This window comes from Ranitomeya variabilis, chromosome 2 (assembly GCF_051348905.1).
Source record: "Ranitomeya variabilis isolate aRanVar5 chromosome 2, aRanVar5.hap1, whole genome shotgun sequence".
Taxonomy (NCBI): Eukaryota; Metazoa; Chordata; class Amphibia; order Anura; family Dendrobatidae; genus Ranitomeya; species Ranitomeya variabilis.
Window position 1 is genome coordinate 646,689,738 of NC_135233.1, and position 16,697 is coordinate 646,706,434.

A 16,697-nucleotide genomic window follows, 5' to 3' on the forward strand; every position below is an offset into this window, starting at 1 on the left:
TCACCTGAGAACCGGTGTCCAGCAAAGCATTCAGGGGGATGCCGTCAACCACTACAGGAAGAACTGGTCGCCCTCCAATGTATTTGGCTCTCCAATGCTGTGGGCCTGACCGTCCTACTCCTGGGGGTTGGCCCTTTGCCCCAGGGGTTGCTCGTTTAAAGGACAGTACCTTGCAAGGTGGCCCACCTGATGACAGCAGCGGCAGATGGGTCGTCCATCCTGATGGAAGCGATCGTCGGCCCGGCCTCTGGTCGGCGGAGTCCTCCTCTGTCGCATCCAAGGAACATCCTCCGGTCGGGAGGCCAGCTGGATCTTCTCCTTGGGGGCCTCCTGTAGGGACTGCACCATCCGGGCCAGGGCAGCAACGCTCTTGGTCAGCTCCTGCATCTGGAGGCGGAGTCCTGCAGGGGAGTCGTCTTCTAGGCTCTGGGCATCGGCCTCGGCGGCGAATGGAACATCCGACGCCACCTCCTGGTGGTATGTGAGAGCGGGACGCCTGGGAGGTGCTGCATGGCTAGGCTGTCGCTCCTGCAATGCCTGGATAGCTTTATCCTTGAATTGCGCAAAAGTCAAGTCTGGATTTTGCATGGCCAGGAAGTACATTTGGCTCCGTTGGTGACTGCAAAGGAGCCCCTCAATGAACCGCTCCTTCAGGAGTTTATCCTCATCCTGCATGCTGTCGGGGTCACTCTGCTTAATGGCCCGCATCGCCTCCTGGAGATTAAGGGCATAGTCCCGTAAGCTATCCTGCGGTCTCTGTTTACATACATAGAAAGTCAATTTAATTTCTGTAGCTGTACGGGTATCGAAGGTGGCTTTAAGCTTTGCAAAAACCTGCTGTGCTGTTCCCTTATCCGCGGCGGGCCAGGACTTCATTTCTCTCAGAGCCGCTCCAAAGAGTTGGCCGGTTATCATATGAACCTTCTGAGGCTCTGTCAGGGGATAGAACTCGAGCAGGCTGCAGATCCCTTCTTTAAAGTCAGCGAAGGTATGCGACTCCCCGGAGTATCGTGGGAGCCAGGCCGCTCCGGGCAGGTATGGCATAGAGAAGGGCATTATGGCCTTTGTGGTAGCGGCAGTGTCCAACTGGCTGATGGGGGCAGCGGGCTCCGGGGCTGCCAGTGGTGGTATTAGGGCCGCGGCTTCACCCGCTGCGGGGACCGGAGCTGCCCCTGCGTCCACGGCTGCGGCCGCCACCTCCTCTCCTCCCGACTCGGACATGGCTGTCCCTTCCTCCCACTAACCTGCTGGAGGTCGGGGTTCCTCTTCCGGGATTGGCACCTTACCGCGCTTTCTCGTTCCGTGCTTATTTTTGACCGGTTCCACCCACGAAGCTGAGGCTCCTCCCTCCGTGCGCGGTGATGGCGAATTGTGGCGGGAACTCTTGGCGCAATAACAATGCACAGTCTTTGCAATAAGTCACAGTCCAAGCACAATAAAGCACAGTTCCAAGGCACACATGACCTGATTCTTCAGGCTTAAGTAGATCCTGTTCGTGACGCCAAATTGTAGCGCCCCCACTGCCGCAGGGCCGAGGGGTACCCGGTACCGGGCCTCTGAGTCTCTGCTCTGGGGTTGTCACGGTGGCTAGACCCGGTCCGTGACCCTGCTGAGGGGCGTACAATAATAGATGTGGATGGTGGTGGTGGTGCGGTGTAGTGCCGGTCGCAGTTAATAACGAGGACACCAGGTTGCAGTCTCTTTACCTCTTTACTGAAGGCTTCAGGTGTCCAATCCAGGGCACTGTTGACCGGGCTGTCTGAGACCGGCCGGTCCGAAGGCACATCAGGAGTCCCCTTCACAGGTGGGAATCAGCGTCTACCTTCTAGCGCCTGTGTGTTGTAGTCCTTCCCTGCTGAGCACCCCGGGATAGTCCTCACAACTGCTTCTGTCTGTCTCTGATGCTCGTCCTCTCCGTCCCCCAGATGATATGGCAGGACGCACCCGTATGATGGGGTAGGCCTGGAGTTATTCTGGGACTCTAGAGTCACCCCTCTCCCGCAGCTGCCTCCGTTGTCTGCTTAGGTGATATGTGTGAGGCAGCCAACCTATAATTGGCTGTCCTGCCGTGGTTTGAAGTAATGCTTAAGGTCTCTTACTTTCTCGGCGTTCCGGCCACCGACTGTTTGCGCCTCAGAAAGATGTTGCCTCTATCTTACAGCACGACTCCTTCTGGTATTCTATTGCCTCTTTGCTGTATTCCTGCTTTTCTCACTCGGCACAATAAACTTCGCTTCTTGTCCTTTCTTAGGCATCTGTCAGGATCCCATCCCTGACAGGTCCTCTCTCTAGCTCTTCCCAATTACTTCTCCCTGTCTTCCTGTCCAACCCCCAGTTTTACCAGAGTGTGAGGAGTGGCCTACTAGATAGAACCACCCCCCCTGGTGGCCGGAGTGTGAAGTGTAGTGTGAGTGTTACCTGATCAGGTGAACTCCTTTAGTGCAGTCAGACGTAACATCACTCCCCTTAGCGGCAGAGCGACATTACTGCAACGACCAGGACTCTGGGGCGCTGCATAGGTAGAAAGTAGAAAAAGAGGAACAGCACCAGAAAAAATACCTTAAAGCGTGCACGCTTCCCTGACCAGCATTTCAATGGCCTTTCAGACAGTAAACCAGTAAACAAAAAGGGAAACAGCACAAAAAGATGTAAAAAAGAGGACTTTAATGCCCTGTGACAGGGCATTAAAGTCCTCTTTTTACATCTTTTTGTGCTGTTTCCCTTTTTGTTTACTATATATACATTATATATATAGTGAAGCAGCGAGGAAAATTATATATGAGGGTCGTTGTGTCCCCTAGGATGTGCATAGATACATACTCAACATGCTGGGGAGCGCTATAATCACAGCCAAGGTTGGTTACAACATAAAATGAAAGTGAGTGTGGACTTGGTCAAGCTATTTAATCAAGTTAGATTTAGGAAAACCTGACATGGGCTTTTATTTTTGGAGAAATCTGTAGGAAGGTAGTGGGACGGATCTCTCCCTCCAGTATGGGTTTTGGAAGTGGTCTATGGCCACAATTCCAATTTAAACTTTCAGGTAAAGGTTGGGTGTGTTAGTGTTGATTTGCAAGCAGCAGAGACCAGAACATAGCCATTACCGCACCCGTAAGTTATATGGTGGTGCAGTCACCATTGGCAACGAACTGATACGGATATTCTGGCTGCGAACCAGATGATAAAGTTTTGATTTATTTTGGAAGTTGGCAATTAAAAACATTTAATTTGAACTTTCTTGGGTCACTGCCTCATTACTGCACAGACGTGAAAGTTGCAGCCTTAAGGTACCTTCACATTAAGCGACGCTGCAGCGATAGCGACAATGATGCCGATCGCTGCAGCGTCGCTGTTTGATCGCTGGAGAGCTGTCACACAGACCGCTCTCCAGCGACCAACGATGCCGAGGTCCCCGGGTAACCAGGGTAAACATCGGGTTACTAAGCGCAGGGCCGCGCTTAGTAACCCGATGTTTACCCTGGTTACCAGCGTAAAATGTAAAAAAAACAAACAGTACATACTCACCTTCGCGTCCCCCGGCGTCCGCTTCCTGCACTGACTGAGCGCCGGCCCTAACAGCAGAGCGGTGACGTCACCGCTGTGCTGTACTTTCACTTTCACTTTACGACGCTCAGTCAGTGTGGGAAGCGGACGCCGGGGGACGCGAAGGTGAGTATGTACTGTTTGTTTTTTTACATTTTACACTGGTAACCAGGGTAAACATCGGGTTACTAAGCGCGGCCCTGCGCTTAGTAACCCGATGTTTACCCTGGTTACCACTGTAAAACATCGCTGGTATCGTTGCTTTTGGTGTCAAACACGACGATACACGCCGGTCTGACGACCAAATAAAGTTCTGAACTTTGTTCAACGACCAGCGATATCACAGCAGGATCCTGATCGCTGCTGCGTGTCAAACTAAACGATATCGCTAGCCAGGACGCTGCAACGTCACGGATCGCTAGCGATATCGTTTAGTGTGAAGGTACCTTTATATATGGTGGAGATTGTGGGCAGTGTGAACTAAGGCATACCACACAGAAAGCTGCATGTCCTTGATTAAGCCTGTAACATTACAAATCAGGCCCGTGAACAAGATGGAGGAACTACTAAAGCAGCTGGTCCTCACCAATGCACAAAAGCAGAAGTTTCAGCAGCAACAACAACAGCAGCATGGAAAATCGAAAACAAACCAATGTTCTTGGTTCAGGGTGCGATTGTATTAATAAAGTAGGTAATTATGTGAAAGCAATAATCCTGCAATCAAGAAACTGGACGTGGGTGAAATAAATAGACACTTGAAAATGTACTGAGGGAAAGAAAAGGAGAGAAGCCGACCATAAAGTCCATACACAATGTAGTGCAAAAATAGTAGTAGCTTATTAAATTACATGAGGTGATAATAACAGGTAAACAAATCAATGTACATGAAAAAGATAAAAATTAATAAAAACAGGTCCGCACACCCAGACATGAAAAAGTCTAGAGTGAGCAAAAGGCTAAATGTTAAATAGTGAGTCAAAATGCTGAGACCTATGCGTTCAAGTATACAAAGGATCAGTTATGCATATGAAATATATACAAGGTGTTGGACAGGGATAGTACAAGTATTAATAAAGTGCTGGTGCAACACTTCTCCAGTGGGTGTCACTATTGATCCACAATATTAGTATACATGGTCATAGTGCTAAAGAGTAGTATTAGGGCATGGTGAAACTACATGTTAGCCAAGTGTTTAAAAGGAGAAGTATTTCATAATAGTGTGGAAAAGCTTGAACGATAATGAGAGTGTTTACAGGTATAATGCAAAGCTCCCTCTCCTGGATCCATCCAAATGCGTGTTTCGGCACTCTGCCTTCGTTGGAGCCAAGAGTGCCGAAACACGCAACAACAGCAGCAGCAGGCTAACAGCCTGATTCTACAACAGATTGTTGCCCTGCGAGAGACGCCCCCCACCACCGACCCAAGTCCATCCCGAGTCTGGAGGATGACCTAGAAACAGAGCATGAGAAATTGACAATCTCCCGGTGAGCTAAAGTAGTGTCCCCGTTCCTGATGGGAGATGCTCAGAAGGCCTATTTTGACCCCACCCAGGAGGATGACTATAGAAAACTCAAAGATGAGATCTTCGTCACGATGGGGGTTAATACTTTTGTATGGATACAGAGAGTATTCCAGTGGACCATTATGAAGGCCCGACTTGTTGGATTTAGTGAAAAAATGGCTCTAGCCTGAGACCTTGAGCCCAGCCCAGATTATAGAGAGGATAGTAGTCAACCACGTGGTATGAACTCTGCCGATAGCCATACAGCGCTGGGTGGGACAAAGGAACCCGGCTAACCTAGATCAGTTGATGTGCCTGATCGAGTGTTATATAGCCATCCAGGATAGGGCCTCTGCCCCACATTGACTTTTTCAAGCCCAACAGCCTGGAAAAGGGACAGAACCATCTGCTGGGGTCAGTTGGAGCTGAGCCCGTAATGAGGGCGTTCCCTGGAATGAGGGTGGCAGGAGACCAGTTTCACCTAAACCGGACTCGTGGACTAGCGGTGCCGCCTCAATCAGGTGTTGGTGGTGCTAAAGGCCAACACATGTGGCTGTCAACTGCCCCCTGACTGCTGAACCCATGGACTGTGGGTATACTTGCAGGGTATCAACGTGTGCTCAGACATTCTGCAACACGAACACCATTGTCCCTGCTGGTGAACACCATCTGTTTCAGGTGCACATCAACAGACACAAGGCTGAGGATTTCTTGGACTCAGGGAACCTGGGGACACTCGTCCTTGGGCCATTGATCTCCAGGTTAGAACCCACTGAGAGGAAAATGGGGGTCATTTGTATACACGGTGAACTCCGAGAGTATCAGATGGTGGAGGTTACCCTTTTCACTCCATGCGAGGACGTTAAACATGTGGTAGGAATAGTAAAGACCCTTCCTTATGGGACTGTTTTGGGAAGAGACTTGCCCCTGTTCTGGTCCCTGTGGGAGAGAAAATTTCTGTCTGGGAGTAGAACCTGAAGATCATGAGTTGGGGATACCTGCCGTGGGATCACTCTCATAGGGAAAAGAGTGTAAACCCCTAGAAGTATTGGCAGGAGAGGTCAAGGAGACCACATATATCCTGGAGCTGGAAGTTTCCGGGGGGACTTTTAGAACAGCTCAGCTCCAGGATCCCATACTGACCCGGGCACAGGAAATGGTGATAGAGGTAAATGGGATGGCTCAAGAGTTGCTATATCCAGTTGGCAAAATCCAGGACAAAGTAGTGGAACAGCTGGCAGTGCGTCAATCATACCGCCGGGTGGTGCTCGAGATGATCCACAGTCACATGCTGCATGGCTACCTAGGGGTTAAAAAGATGCAAGAGAGTATACTACAATGGTTCTTTTGGCCCAGGATTTATGCAGAGGTTTAGAGATGTTGAGAGTCTTGCCCAGAGTGTCAGCTGACCACACCCACTACAAGTTTCTGTAGTCCATTGGTCCCTCTGCCTATTATAGAGGTACCTTTTGAGCGGATTTCCATGGATTTCTTAGGGCCCACAGTAAAGTCAGCCCATGGCCACCATCATATATTAGTGGTAGTAGACTATGCTACTCGTTACCCGGAAGCAATTCTGCTTTATCATACCTCGGCAAAACTTAATGACCTGGAGCTGTTTGCTATGTTCTGTCGCCTTGGAGTACCTAAGGAGATCCTTACGGATGAGTTGACTCCTTTTATATCCATGATGAAATTGTGTAAATTGCTCCCGATCAAGCAATTGTGCACATCTGTGTCCCACCCACAGACAGATGGTCTAGTGGAAAGATTTAACAAAACCCTTAAATCTTTAAGTTTTGGTGCCCACCACAGAAAGTAAGCTTATGGCCAAGTGGCAAGGGCCATATAAAGTCTGGGAAAGGCTGGGGAGATGAATTACAGGGCATATCAGCCCGGAAAGAGGAAATCCAAGCAACTATATCATGTAAACCTTTTAACGGTGTGGAAACCTCAAGAACGTATGGTTACAGACACAACTCCAGTCGTATCGACTGTGGACCCTCTTACAGTGGTCTGGGAGGAGGCCCAGAACGAAGTAAAAATAAGTGATGCTCTCTCTAAACAGGAGCAACAGGAGGCTCGATAATTAGTGCAGCAGAATACGGAAATATTTTCAGAACTGCCCTGTGATCCACCATGACATTGTTACTGAGCCTCAGGTAGGGGTACGAATGAAACTGTACCTTGTGCAGTAGGACCAGAGGCAAGCCATCATGGCTGAGGTGAAACAAATGTTCCAGCTAGGAGTGATTGAGGAGTCTCAGAATGAGTGGGCTATTCCCATTGTACTGATTCCAAAGCCGGACGGATCATTATGATTTTGTAACGATTTCCAGAAATTGAGTGACGTGTCAAGGCCCAGTGCTTCACAACACTTGATCAGACCAAGGGTTACTGGCAGATGCATCTGACATAGTCACTGAAAGAAAATACCACCTTCATTACACCGGAGAGTCTCTATCATTATATTGCCTTGCCTTTTGGGTTATATGGGGCCCCAGCAACAATTTAGAGGCTGATGGACATAGTTTTAGAGCCCCATCAGAAATATACATTGGCGTACTTGGATGATATCATCTATAGTGCCAACTGGCATACCCATTTGTCCCAGGTGCAAACGGTAGTAGATTCACTCACAGCCACGGGATTGATGGCAAACCCCAAAAATGTGCAAGAGGTCTCAAAGAAGCCTGTAACTTGGGCTACGTAATTGGCCATGGGACTATGAAAAAACAAATAAACAAAATTGAGGCCATTCAAAACTATCCCCGTCCTCTCACTACGAAACAGGTAAGAGCATTCCTTAGCATCATTGGGTATTACCAACAATTTATTTCTAATTTTGCTGGGAGATTGGCACCTTTGACCAATCTCTTAAATGGAAGAAAATCGGTCATGGTTCTGTGGAACTCTCAGGAGGAGGAACCAATCCAGTACATGAAGCTGAAATCATGATTACAGCCTGTCTCCATTAGCACTAACTTTAGGAACAGTTTTATTGTTCAGACAGTTGCCTCTAAAGTAGGCTTAAGAGTGGTTCTCTCTCAGGAGGAACATCCAGTCACCTTCTTGAGTAAAAAATGTACCCCAGCACATAAAAATTATAGCGTAACAGAGTAGTGCTTGGCCATTAAGTGGGCTGTTGTGAATTCCGTTCTGGAGCTCCCTCCTGTGGTTGCTAATGGTATTTTTGGGAGTTCTGCCCTTGGGCTCCCTCTGGTGGTTTCGAGTGGAACTGCTGCTCCTTTAGGTAGCTGTAGCAGCTGCCATCACTGATCGCCTTGCCTGGGTTTGTTATTTAAACCTGCTCTGGGCTTTAGTTCATGCCAGCTGTCAATGTCTTAGGTTGGATTTTGTTCTCTCCTTGGATTTCTCATATGGCCTGTCCTTGTCAGCAAAAGATAAGTTTCTGCTAGTTCTTGTTTGTCCATTTGCTTTGGACTTATTGTTTTGCAAATATGTCTCTTTTTGTCCAGCTTGTCACTATGTCATATTTAGGCTAGCTGGAAGCTCTGGGAAGCAGATTTGCCCCTCCACACCGTGAGTCGGTGTGGAGTTCATTTTTGTAAACTCTGCGTGGATTTTTGTAGTTTTTAATACTGACTGCACAGTATCCTTTTCTCTCTGTCTATCAAGTTTAGTATTGGCCTCCCTTTGCTGAAAACTGATTTCATTTCTGTGTATGTCATTTCCCTCTTCACTCACAGTCAATATTTGTGGGGGGCTATCTTTCCTTTGGGTGTTTTCTCTGAGGCAAGATAGCTTTCTATTTCCTTCTTTAGGGTTAGTTAATTCTTAGGCTGTGAAGAGGTGTCTAGGGAGAGTCAGGAACATCCCACGGCTATTACTAGTGTTGTTGTTAGGATTAGGGATTGCGGTCAGTAGAGATACCACCTCCTCAGAGCTCGTCCCATGTTGCGTTTTAGCCTCCAGGTCATATCAGTGTGGCCTTTTAACCACCAGGTCATAACAGTGGGCCTTGGGGTTACTACGCTAATACTTACTCGGGTGACAGTTCCGCCTGGTAACTGACCTTTTACCTCTGGTGTGGTTGAGAAATGCCAAGGAGGGGAATGCCTGGGTCATCAGATGCTTTTTGTCATTCCAAAACTTTAGTTTCTCAGTGGAAAAGCCGTGAAGTTGCAAGAAATTGCAGATGCCCTGTCACAGGCACCTTGCATGAAAACAGATGTTCAATGCCCAAGTTTGAACAGAATGGGTTATGTGAATCAGTGAGGGGCATCATGAGATTATCAAACAGAGTCCAAAAAATTGTGGTTACATCAACGCATCAAAGAAATCCAACAGTATGACCTAGATCATTGCATTACCAGGGACATACAACAAAAACCACTTCCAAGAAATGTGTTCATTTAAAAATCACATTATTTTATTAGACATTCTTAAAACATATTAACTTCATTAAAAATATTAACAAGATGCCTCTTGTGTGAGGGAAGACCTGCCAGAGTCAACCACATTTGTGTTATTTTGACATAAATGTCAGTATAAGCTATACTGGACTATATCCTATTTGCCTGTCAATAGACTTATCTACCATGTAGTAAAAAAATAGTGAAAAAAATCCCAAACTTGGTTGTGCTCAACAGTCTCCTTTTGAAATATCAGCATGACAGACAGAGTGTTCAAGTGTCCATATAGTGTTGTCAATATCAGCCTAAAGATCCTGTCATGAAATACTTAACAAGTGTAAGAAAAAGAAATGGAATTTACCTATGGAGATGGAAATCCAGATATAGGGTCCAGCGTGTTGCTGCGGGGTCTGGCAGTTCTTCCCTCCACCCCGACGCACGTTTCATAATATCTTTTTCAGGGTGTGTGGAGTGAGAGGAATTATATATGAGTGTCATTATATGTTTCTCAAGATGTGCACAGAAAGAAACTGAGCCTGCTGGAGAGCGTTGTAATCACAGCCACAGCTGTTTTTTGTAAGTCGTCAAATAAAGACATTTAAAGGGAACCTGTCACCTGAATTTGGCGGGACCAGTTTTGGGTCATATGGGTGGGGTTTTCGGGTGTTTGATTCACCCTTTCCTTACCCGCTGGCTGCATGCTGGCCGCAATATTGGATTGAAGTTCATTCTCTGTCCTCCGGAGTACACGCCTGCACAAGGCTATATTGCCTTGCGCAGGCGTGTACTCCGGAGGACAGAGAATGAACTTCAATCCAATATTGCGGCCAGCATGCAGCCAGCGGGTAAGAAAAGGGTGAATCAAACACCCGAAAACCCCGCCCATATGACCCAAAACTGGTCCCGCCAAATTCAGGTGACAGGTTCCCTTTAAGTTTAACTTTCTTGGGTCTTTGCGTCATTAATGCACGGACATGAAAGTAGTTGCATTACAATACATATACAGTATAACAGGTATGGAAGGGGTGAAGAAGTAGGTATACAGTTGAATTATAATTATGTTATCAACTGTGAATTGTTTTCTTTCTGGGTAAGGTCTGGTGACAATTGCGACTATTCCACCAGGCCTTGTTTGCCTATGCATTTATAATAATACAAAAACTAGTATGAATAGACACTATATGTATTCTTTTTATTACATTCTACATCCATGGGACTATCTATTTACTATTTACTGCTGACACAAATTGTTTATGTACTACTAAGTTTACAATATTTTTCAGCATTTAGTATTTATGAGTTGTTGTAACATGCATGCCATCATTTTGCATTTCCCTTTAGATAACAGTTCCTGATGAGAATGTCACAAATCCTGCTTGCATGGATCTGGTCAGAACACCGCAAATGAGGAAGTGCACTTTAATTTTGATGTATGCCTGGTAAGACACAATTACATTAAAAATTCTTGTACAATTTTGCTTTAGCCTAACATTTGTATTGTTGATGTTAATCATTAGTGAAAGCATTAAATACCTTTGTAAAATGACAAGCACTGGAATATTTGCTACATTTTCATTTCTTATAGATTCAGACTTCTGTGCCCTTTTTTAAATTTAGCAGGATTTGTAAGTGTAAGGAGATGGACATATTGCCCTGCTCCACCTTGATGACATCAGTGCTGTGTAAGATGTGATGGGTAATCTGAATAATGGCCTGCATCTTGTGTAACGTGAAGTATAAGATGTTTGCCTAAGTAATGTAAGCAGTGTGCAGTACAGGATGTGTTAGTATATGATAAGAATTATAAGTGTAAAAGGTTTAGTGTATAGAGATGTTTTACATTGCTAGTATGGAGTTGTAGTCTGCCCAGCCACGGGTAGCCGGCAGAGGCAGAGAGAGTAATGATATAGTTAATATTTGGGAATAGCCCACAGTGGTAGGGAATAGTGACAGGCAAGGCAGATTACTTCCTGAATAGAGTCAGTGAAAAGTTGGAGAGCAAGGAGTGTGCAGTGCTGCTAAAGGGTGATCCACAGCTAGAAGGAGATGGGAACTGACAGAAGAGACAGAGCGGCTTTTCACCTTAAAGGAGTTCTTGGATAGGATGGCAAGAAGCAACCCTGAGCTTGATAAATGCCGAAGGTACTGACCTAAATCGGACTGAGACTGTGGGACTAGTGAGGGTCCCGAGCGGTGGATCCAGAGCATCCATAGTGTTAGGACGTGGAGCCACTGAGCGGGTATAGAAAAAGTCACTGAACTACTGTGGCGACAAGCTAGGCAGTGACAAAATAGGGCAAAACAGTGTGCTGTACCGGCCCTGGGACTACTACTATTCCTTGTACATAATTATTAAGTTCAGTAAAGTTCCCATGTTTGCACGGAAGTCTCCTTCATTAATCTGTGGAACTCATGGTCCTGGCCGGCCAATACCATCGCTACTGATCGCCTGCACGGGCACAAGGCCCTCACAACACTGACACTAAGCCAGGACCCACAATTGTCTGTGACGTGTCGGGGTGTCAGACACATGAAACTCGCCTACAGCTATCACACAGGGCACCGTTACATTAGTACAGCATGTGCTTTTAACCCTGCTGTGGAACCATGAAAAAAATCACTGCTTTGGTACCATGGGGTCTATATGACCCCAGGCACAAATCATCATATTTAATTAAAATGAACATGCTGGCTGTTCAGAATAATCAAGTTTTATGTTGTCATCATTTCAAAACACAGTTATGAAATCAAACGTAACTTTGAAGTGATTTATTTGTCATCATCAAACACAAACTGAAATTTATACCAAAATGCTTCACTAATAACTACAAGTATTCAAATTCTATTAAAAAAAATGCGAAATAACTGCAACTGTGTGGATTTTAGTAAAAACATAATGACGACGAATGATCTAGGAATAAATTTAGCCATGCATTCACTGCACGTCATAGTGCCATGTTCTTCACAAATGAACTTCTTGCAGTCATTTGAAACAAATCTCGTCTTTTTGTCCTTCGACCGAGGACAAACATAGCACCGTTTGCGCTGTCCTGTAACACTGCTGGTGTCACTTGGACGTGATTAGCCATTGTTTATTTACAATTATATTACAAAACCTGTGAATAAACAGAAAATATTTTTTTTTAAAAGTCAGACAATAAAGGTACTATGGGGTCAGGAGAGTCCCAAACACAGAAAATTGAAAATAACTTTGAAACAAAATTGAAAAACAAATTAAAATATCATCGACATAAGCAGAAATATGTTACTTGAAAATACATAGAAGGTCAATGTCTGAGATTGACCAGTTTTAGAAATATTTCAATGTATTCAGCACTAGAGTCTATATAACCCTATGGTTCCACAGCAGGGTTAAAGGGGTTGCTCCATGAACAAAGTTCATTTTGATCAATAGATCTTGGAATAATAATCATTTCCACAATTGTATGTATTTAAAAAAAATGTCCCTGAGCTGAGATAATCTTATAAATGTGCCCCTGCTGTGTACTGTGTAATGGCTGTGTCTGACCGTGCAGGAACATGGTCTGATCATACCACAGCTCCTGGGCAGGGAGGTGTCATGACTTTGGATGGGCTGGTTCTGGCTCCGTCTTTGGTTCTGGGGCAGCTATTTAATGCTGATGATTTCTGGGTTTTAAGCCGGTTATACTTCCATGTATCAGTTTGTGGTAGCTGACCCAGGTTACTCTCTGTAATTGCTGTGCCTCAGTGTGTATGTGCTTTGCTGTGTATTACCCGATTCTGTCCCCTAACTACTGCCCCTGTTTTCTGCTTGGTACTTCTCTGTCTGTCCTGGCTTCTGACCCCTTGGCTTGTCTCTGACTAATCTGCTGTTTTGCCCCTTGGTACCTCGCTCCCGTCTGGCTCCCGACCCTTGGCTTGTCCTTTGACTACATTTACGTCTTTATACTCTGTGTCCTGCATTTCTTGCAGACTCCCCATTCTCGCGACATAGCTCCGCCCCATTGTCCCTGCAGTGATCACGTGACCAACCTAGTTCAGGTCCTGTGTGCACAGCGTGTCTCATTCCTCCCTCTCCCTGCGCTCCCGCTAGTGCCCCCTAGGCTATCTTTCTATTACACCAGGCAGTGTCATTACAGGACGAAGCAGAAAAGTATACTTACATTACAGCAGGCGATTGCAAATGATTCTTTCTTTGAGGTAAAACATTTTAAAACAAAGTGCAGCGCCCTAGAGTCCTGGTCGTTGCAGTACTGTTGCTCCGCCACTAAGGGGAGTGATGGTACGTCTGATGGCACTTAAGGAGTTCACCTGACCAGGTATCACAGTCACACTTTACACTTCACATTCTGGCCACCAGGGGGAGCAAAGGGTTCTATGTATTAGGCCACTTCTCACAATCTGGTAAAACTGGGGGCTGGATAGGAAGTTAGTCAGAAGCTGACTGGGTTGGATCCAGGCAACACCCTGTGGCAGAGGGTGTTGCAGGGGATGATTCAGGGGGGTCTCTGTCAGGGGTGGGATCCTGACAGTGGCCTAGCGAACAGAACAGAACGTTACGGAGCCGCGCCTGCACCCGTTGCGGCGGCATCCTAAGGAAGGAAACGAAGCGAGGTATATTGTGGAGAAGTGAGAAACGAGATCGCAGCAAAAAGGAGATAAAGCCAGTAGGAGTCGTGCCGTAAGATCGAGGCAACATCCTACTGAGGCGTGTAGCCGGTGGCCGGAACGCCGAGGAAGTATTAGGCTCCAAGCAATACTTCAAACAGCGGCAGGACAGTTAATTATAGGTTGTCTGTCTCACCTAAATCACCTAAGCAGACATAGGGGGCAATTGTGGGAGAGGGGCGACGCTAGGGTCCTGGAAGAACTCCAGGCCTACCCGTCATACGGGTGCGTCCTATCCATATCATCTGGGGGACGGAGAAAGAACACCAGAATAGATACGAGTTGTGAGAGAGAAGAACATCAGAAACAGACACAACAGTTGTGAGGACTATCCCGTGGTGCTCAGCAGGGAGGTACTACAACACACAGGCGCTAGAAGGTATGCACTGATTTCCACCTGCAAAGGGAACTCTGGATGTGCCTTCGGATCGGCCGGTCTCAGCAAGCCCTGTTAGCAGTACTCTGGATTGCGGATCCCGAAGCTTTCAGTAAAGAGGTAAAGAGACTGCAACCCTGTGTCCTCGTTATTCATCGCGACCTGCACCACGCACCATCATCACACCTTTCATTGGACGCCCCTTAGCAGGGTCACGGACCGGGTCTAGCATCCGTGACAACCCCAGAACTGAGACCGAGAGGCCCGGTACCGAGTACCCCGTGGCCCTGCGTCTGGGGGCGCTCCAAGAACAGGAAGGGAAATACTATATTTCACAAAAAGAATCAGCTGTTATTCCATGCTGTGTTATCTGTAGTCTTTTTTGCTTCCTCCCCTGCCCAGGAGCTGTGGTATGATCAGACCATGTTCCTGCATGGTGAGACACGGCCATTACATAGACAGTACACAGCAGGGGCACATTTATAAGATTACCTCAGCACAGGAACATTTTATTTAAACACATCCAATTGTGGAAATTATTACACAGGTCAACAAAAAAAAAAAAATTTTCTGGTGTCCAAAATATTTTAATGAATTTGGGGTATTTTTGGGGTGCTGATTCTGAATATGCTATCAGTTTTGCCAGATTGGCTCAAGTTTTTGAGATTTTTGGTATCTTATTTATAGCACTTGTTGGTAAATGCGACGCATCATCTCATTAATTTCTTTGGATTAGTACTTGAACTGAGCAGTTCTCAATATAGTTTTGTGTGCCCAAAACTTGTCTTGGTCCCCAAGCATAACCCCAAAATGGGCAAAATACACTTTTTTTACGAAGTCTGTTATGTTTCTTCTATGTTTTGGCAGTGTGTATTCACCACAAATGTAACAGAATGAGTCTGGATCGTTAAGACAACTTCTTCTTGATGAGTTCATGCTTTTCACTGGAAAACAGACAACAACATAAAGTTAGTGCAAAAATCAAGCTATGAACAAACTTTTAGAACACTAATTAACACAAAACTATATTGAGAACTGCTCAGTTCAAGTACTAATCCAAAGAAATTAATGAGATGATGCGTCGCATTTACCAACAAGTGCTATAAATAAGATACCAAAAATCTCAAAAACTTGAGCCAATCTGGCAAAACTGATTACATATTCAGAATCAGCACCCCAAAAATACCCTAAATTCGATGAAATATCTTTGGCACCAAAAATGCTGTTGACCAGTGTTATTATTCAAAGATGTATTAATTAAAATCAACTTCAAAATTAATTTTGTTCATTGGAAAACCTCTTTAAGGACACAAAGTATTGAACATTCTCAGTATTTTTTTTCTAAATCACCTTCTGTCCATTGGTTTTACTTTGTCTTGTATTGCTATTAAAACTTAAAAATGCATAACAAATTATTTGACATGTGTCTCAGGAAATCAGTCGCTTCTCTCTCCTTCTGGCAATCCAGTGCCTATCTGCAGCAGGATCCCCCCCCCCCCCTTACCCTGATTCTAGTAGGAGACAAATATTATGAAAACTCACTCCAAATGGCATAACTAGAATCTTATTGGCCCAAGGGTAAGATTTGGACCTGGGCTGCCCCCCAGAATGTTGGTCATATGCGTGAGCCCAATTGATGTTGTTAGAGCCAAAAAATACAGATAGAATATATACAGTAAATCTCACAGAAATCTCAGTTATAAGATCATTTTCCAAGTAATACTTAAATAATAGTTATACAATTACCAAATAACAAGTATAGTCATGGCCGAAAGTGTTGGCACCCTTGAAATTGTTCCAGAAAATGAAGTATTTCTTCCAGAAAATTATTGCAATTACACGTCTTCATGTCTTGTTATACACATGTTTATTTATTTTGTGTGTATCTGAACAACACAAAAAACGGAGAAAAAAGGCAAATTGGACATAATTTCACCTAAGAAAAAAGGAATGTAGTCAGCTTACCGGTCTTAGACGAAATCCCCAGACCTGCCAACGCCCAGCACGGTACGGGGTGAGCACCCACAGCAAATGAAGACAAACAGAGAAATAATCCAGCTGGAAGTGGAGGAAGTTCAGACTTTGTGGGACTTTATTAGACAACTAAAGCGATAAATAGTTCTTCAAAACTATGGTAGATCATGAGTAAGACTTCTTAGTTGAAACGCGTTGATCCTCCTCACTGGTGTGCCGGGTGTTTACTATGTAAACATTTTTCTTTTTGAAGAACTATTTATCGCTTTAGTTGTCT

The 16,697-nt window shown here is 45.5% G+C and overlaps 1 protein-coding gene across 1 annotated transcript in view; it reads left to right on the forward strand.

Moving 5' to 3' along the window:
• SLC22A3 (solute carrier family 22 member 3) overlaps positions 1 to 16,697 on the forward strand; it is a 570,890-nt gene that overhangs the window by 465,014 nt on the left and 89,179 nt on the right. The window contains exon 6 of the mRNA XM_077289157.1: positions 10,762 to 10,859. Coding sequence (XP_077145272.1) covers positions 10,762 to 10,859 — 98 coding nt within the window. The remainder of the gene's footprint in view (positions 1 to 10,761; positions 10,860 to 16,697) is intronic.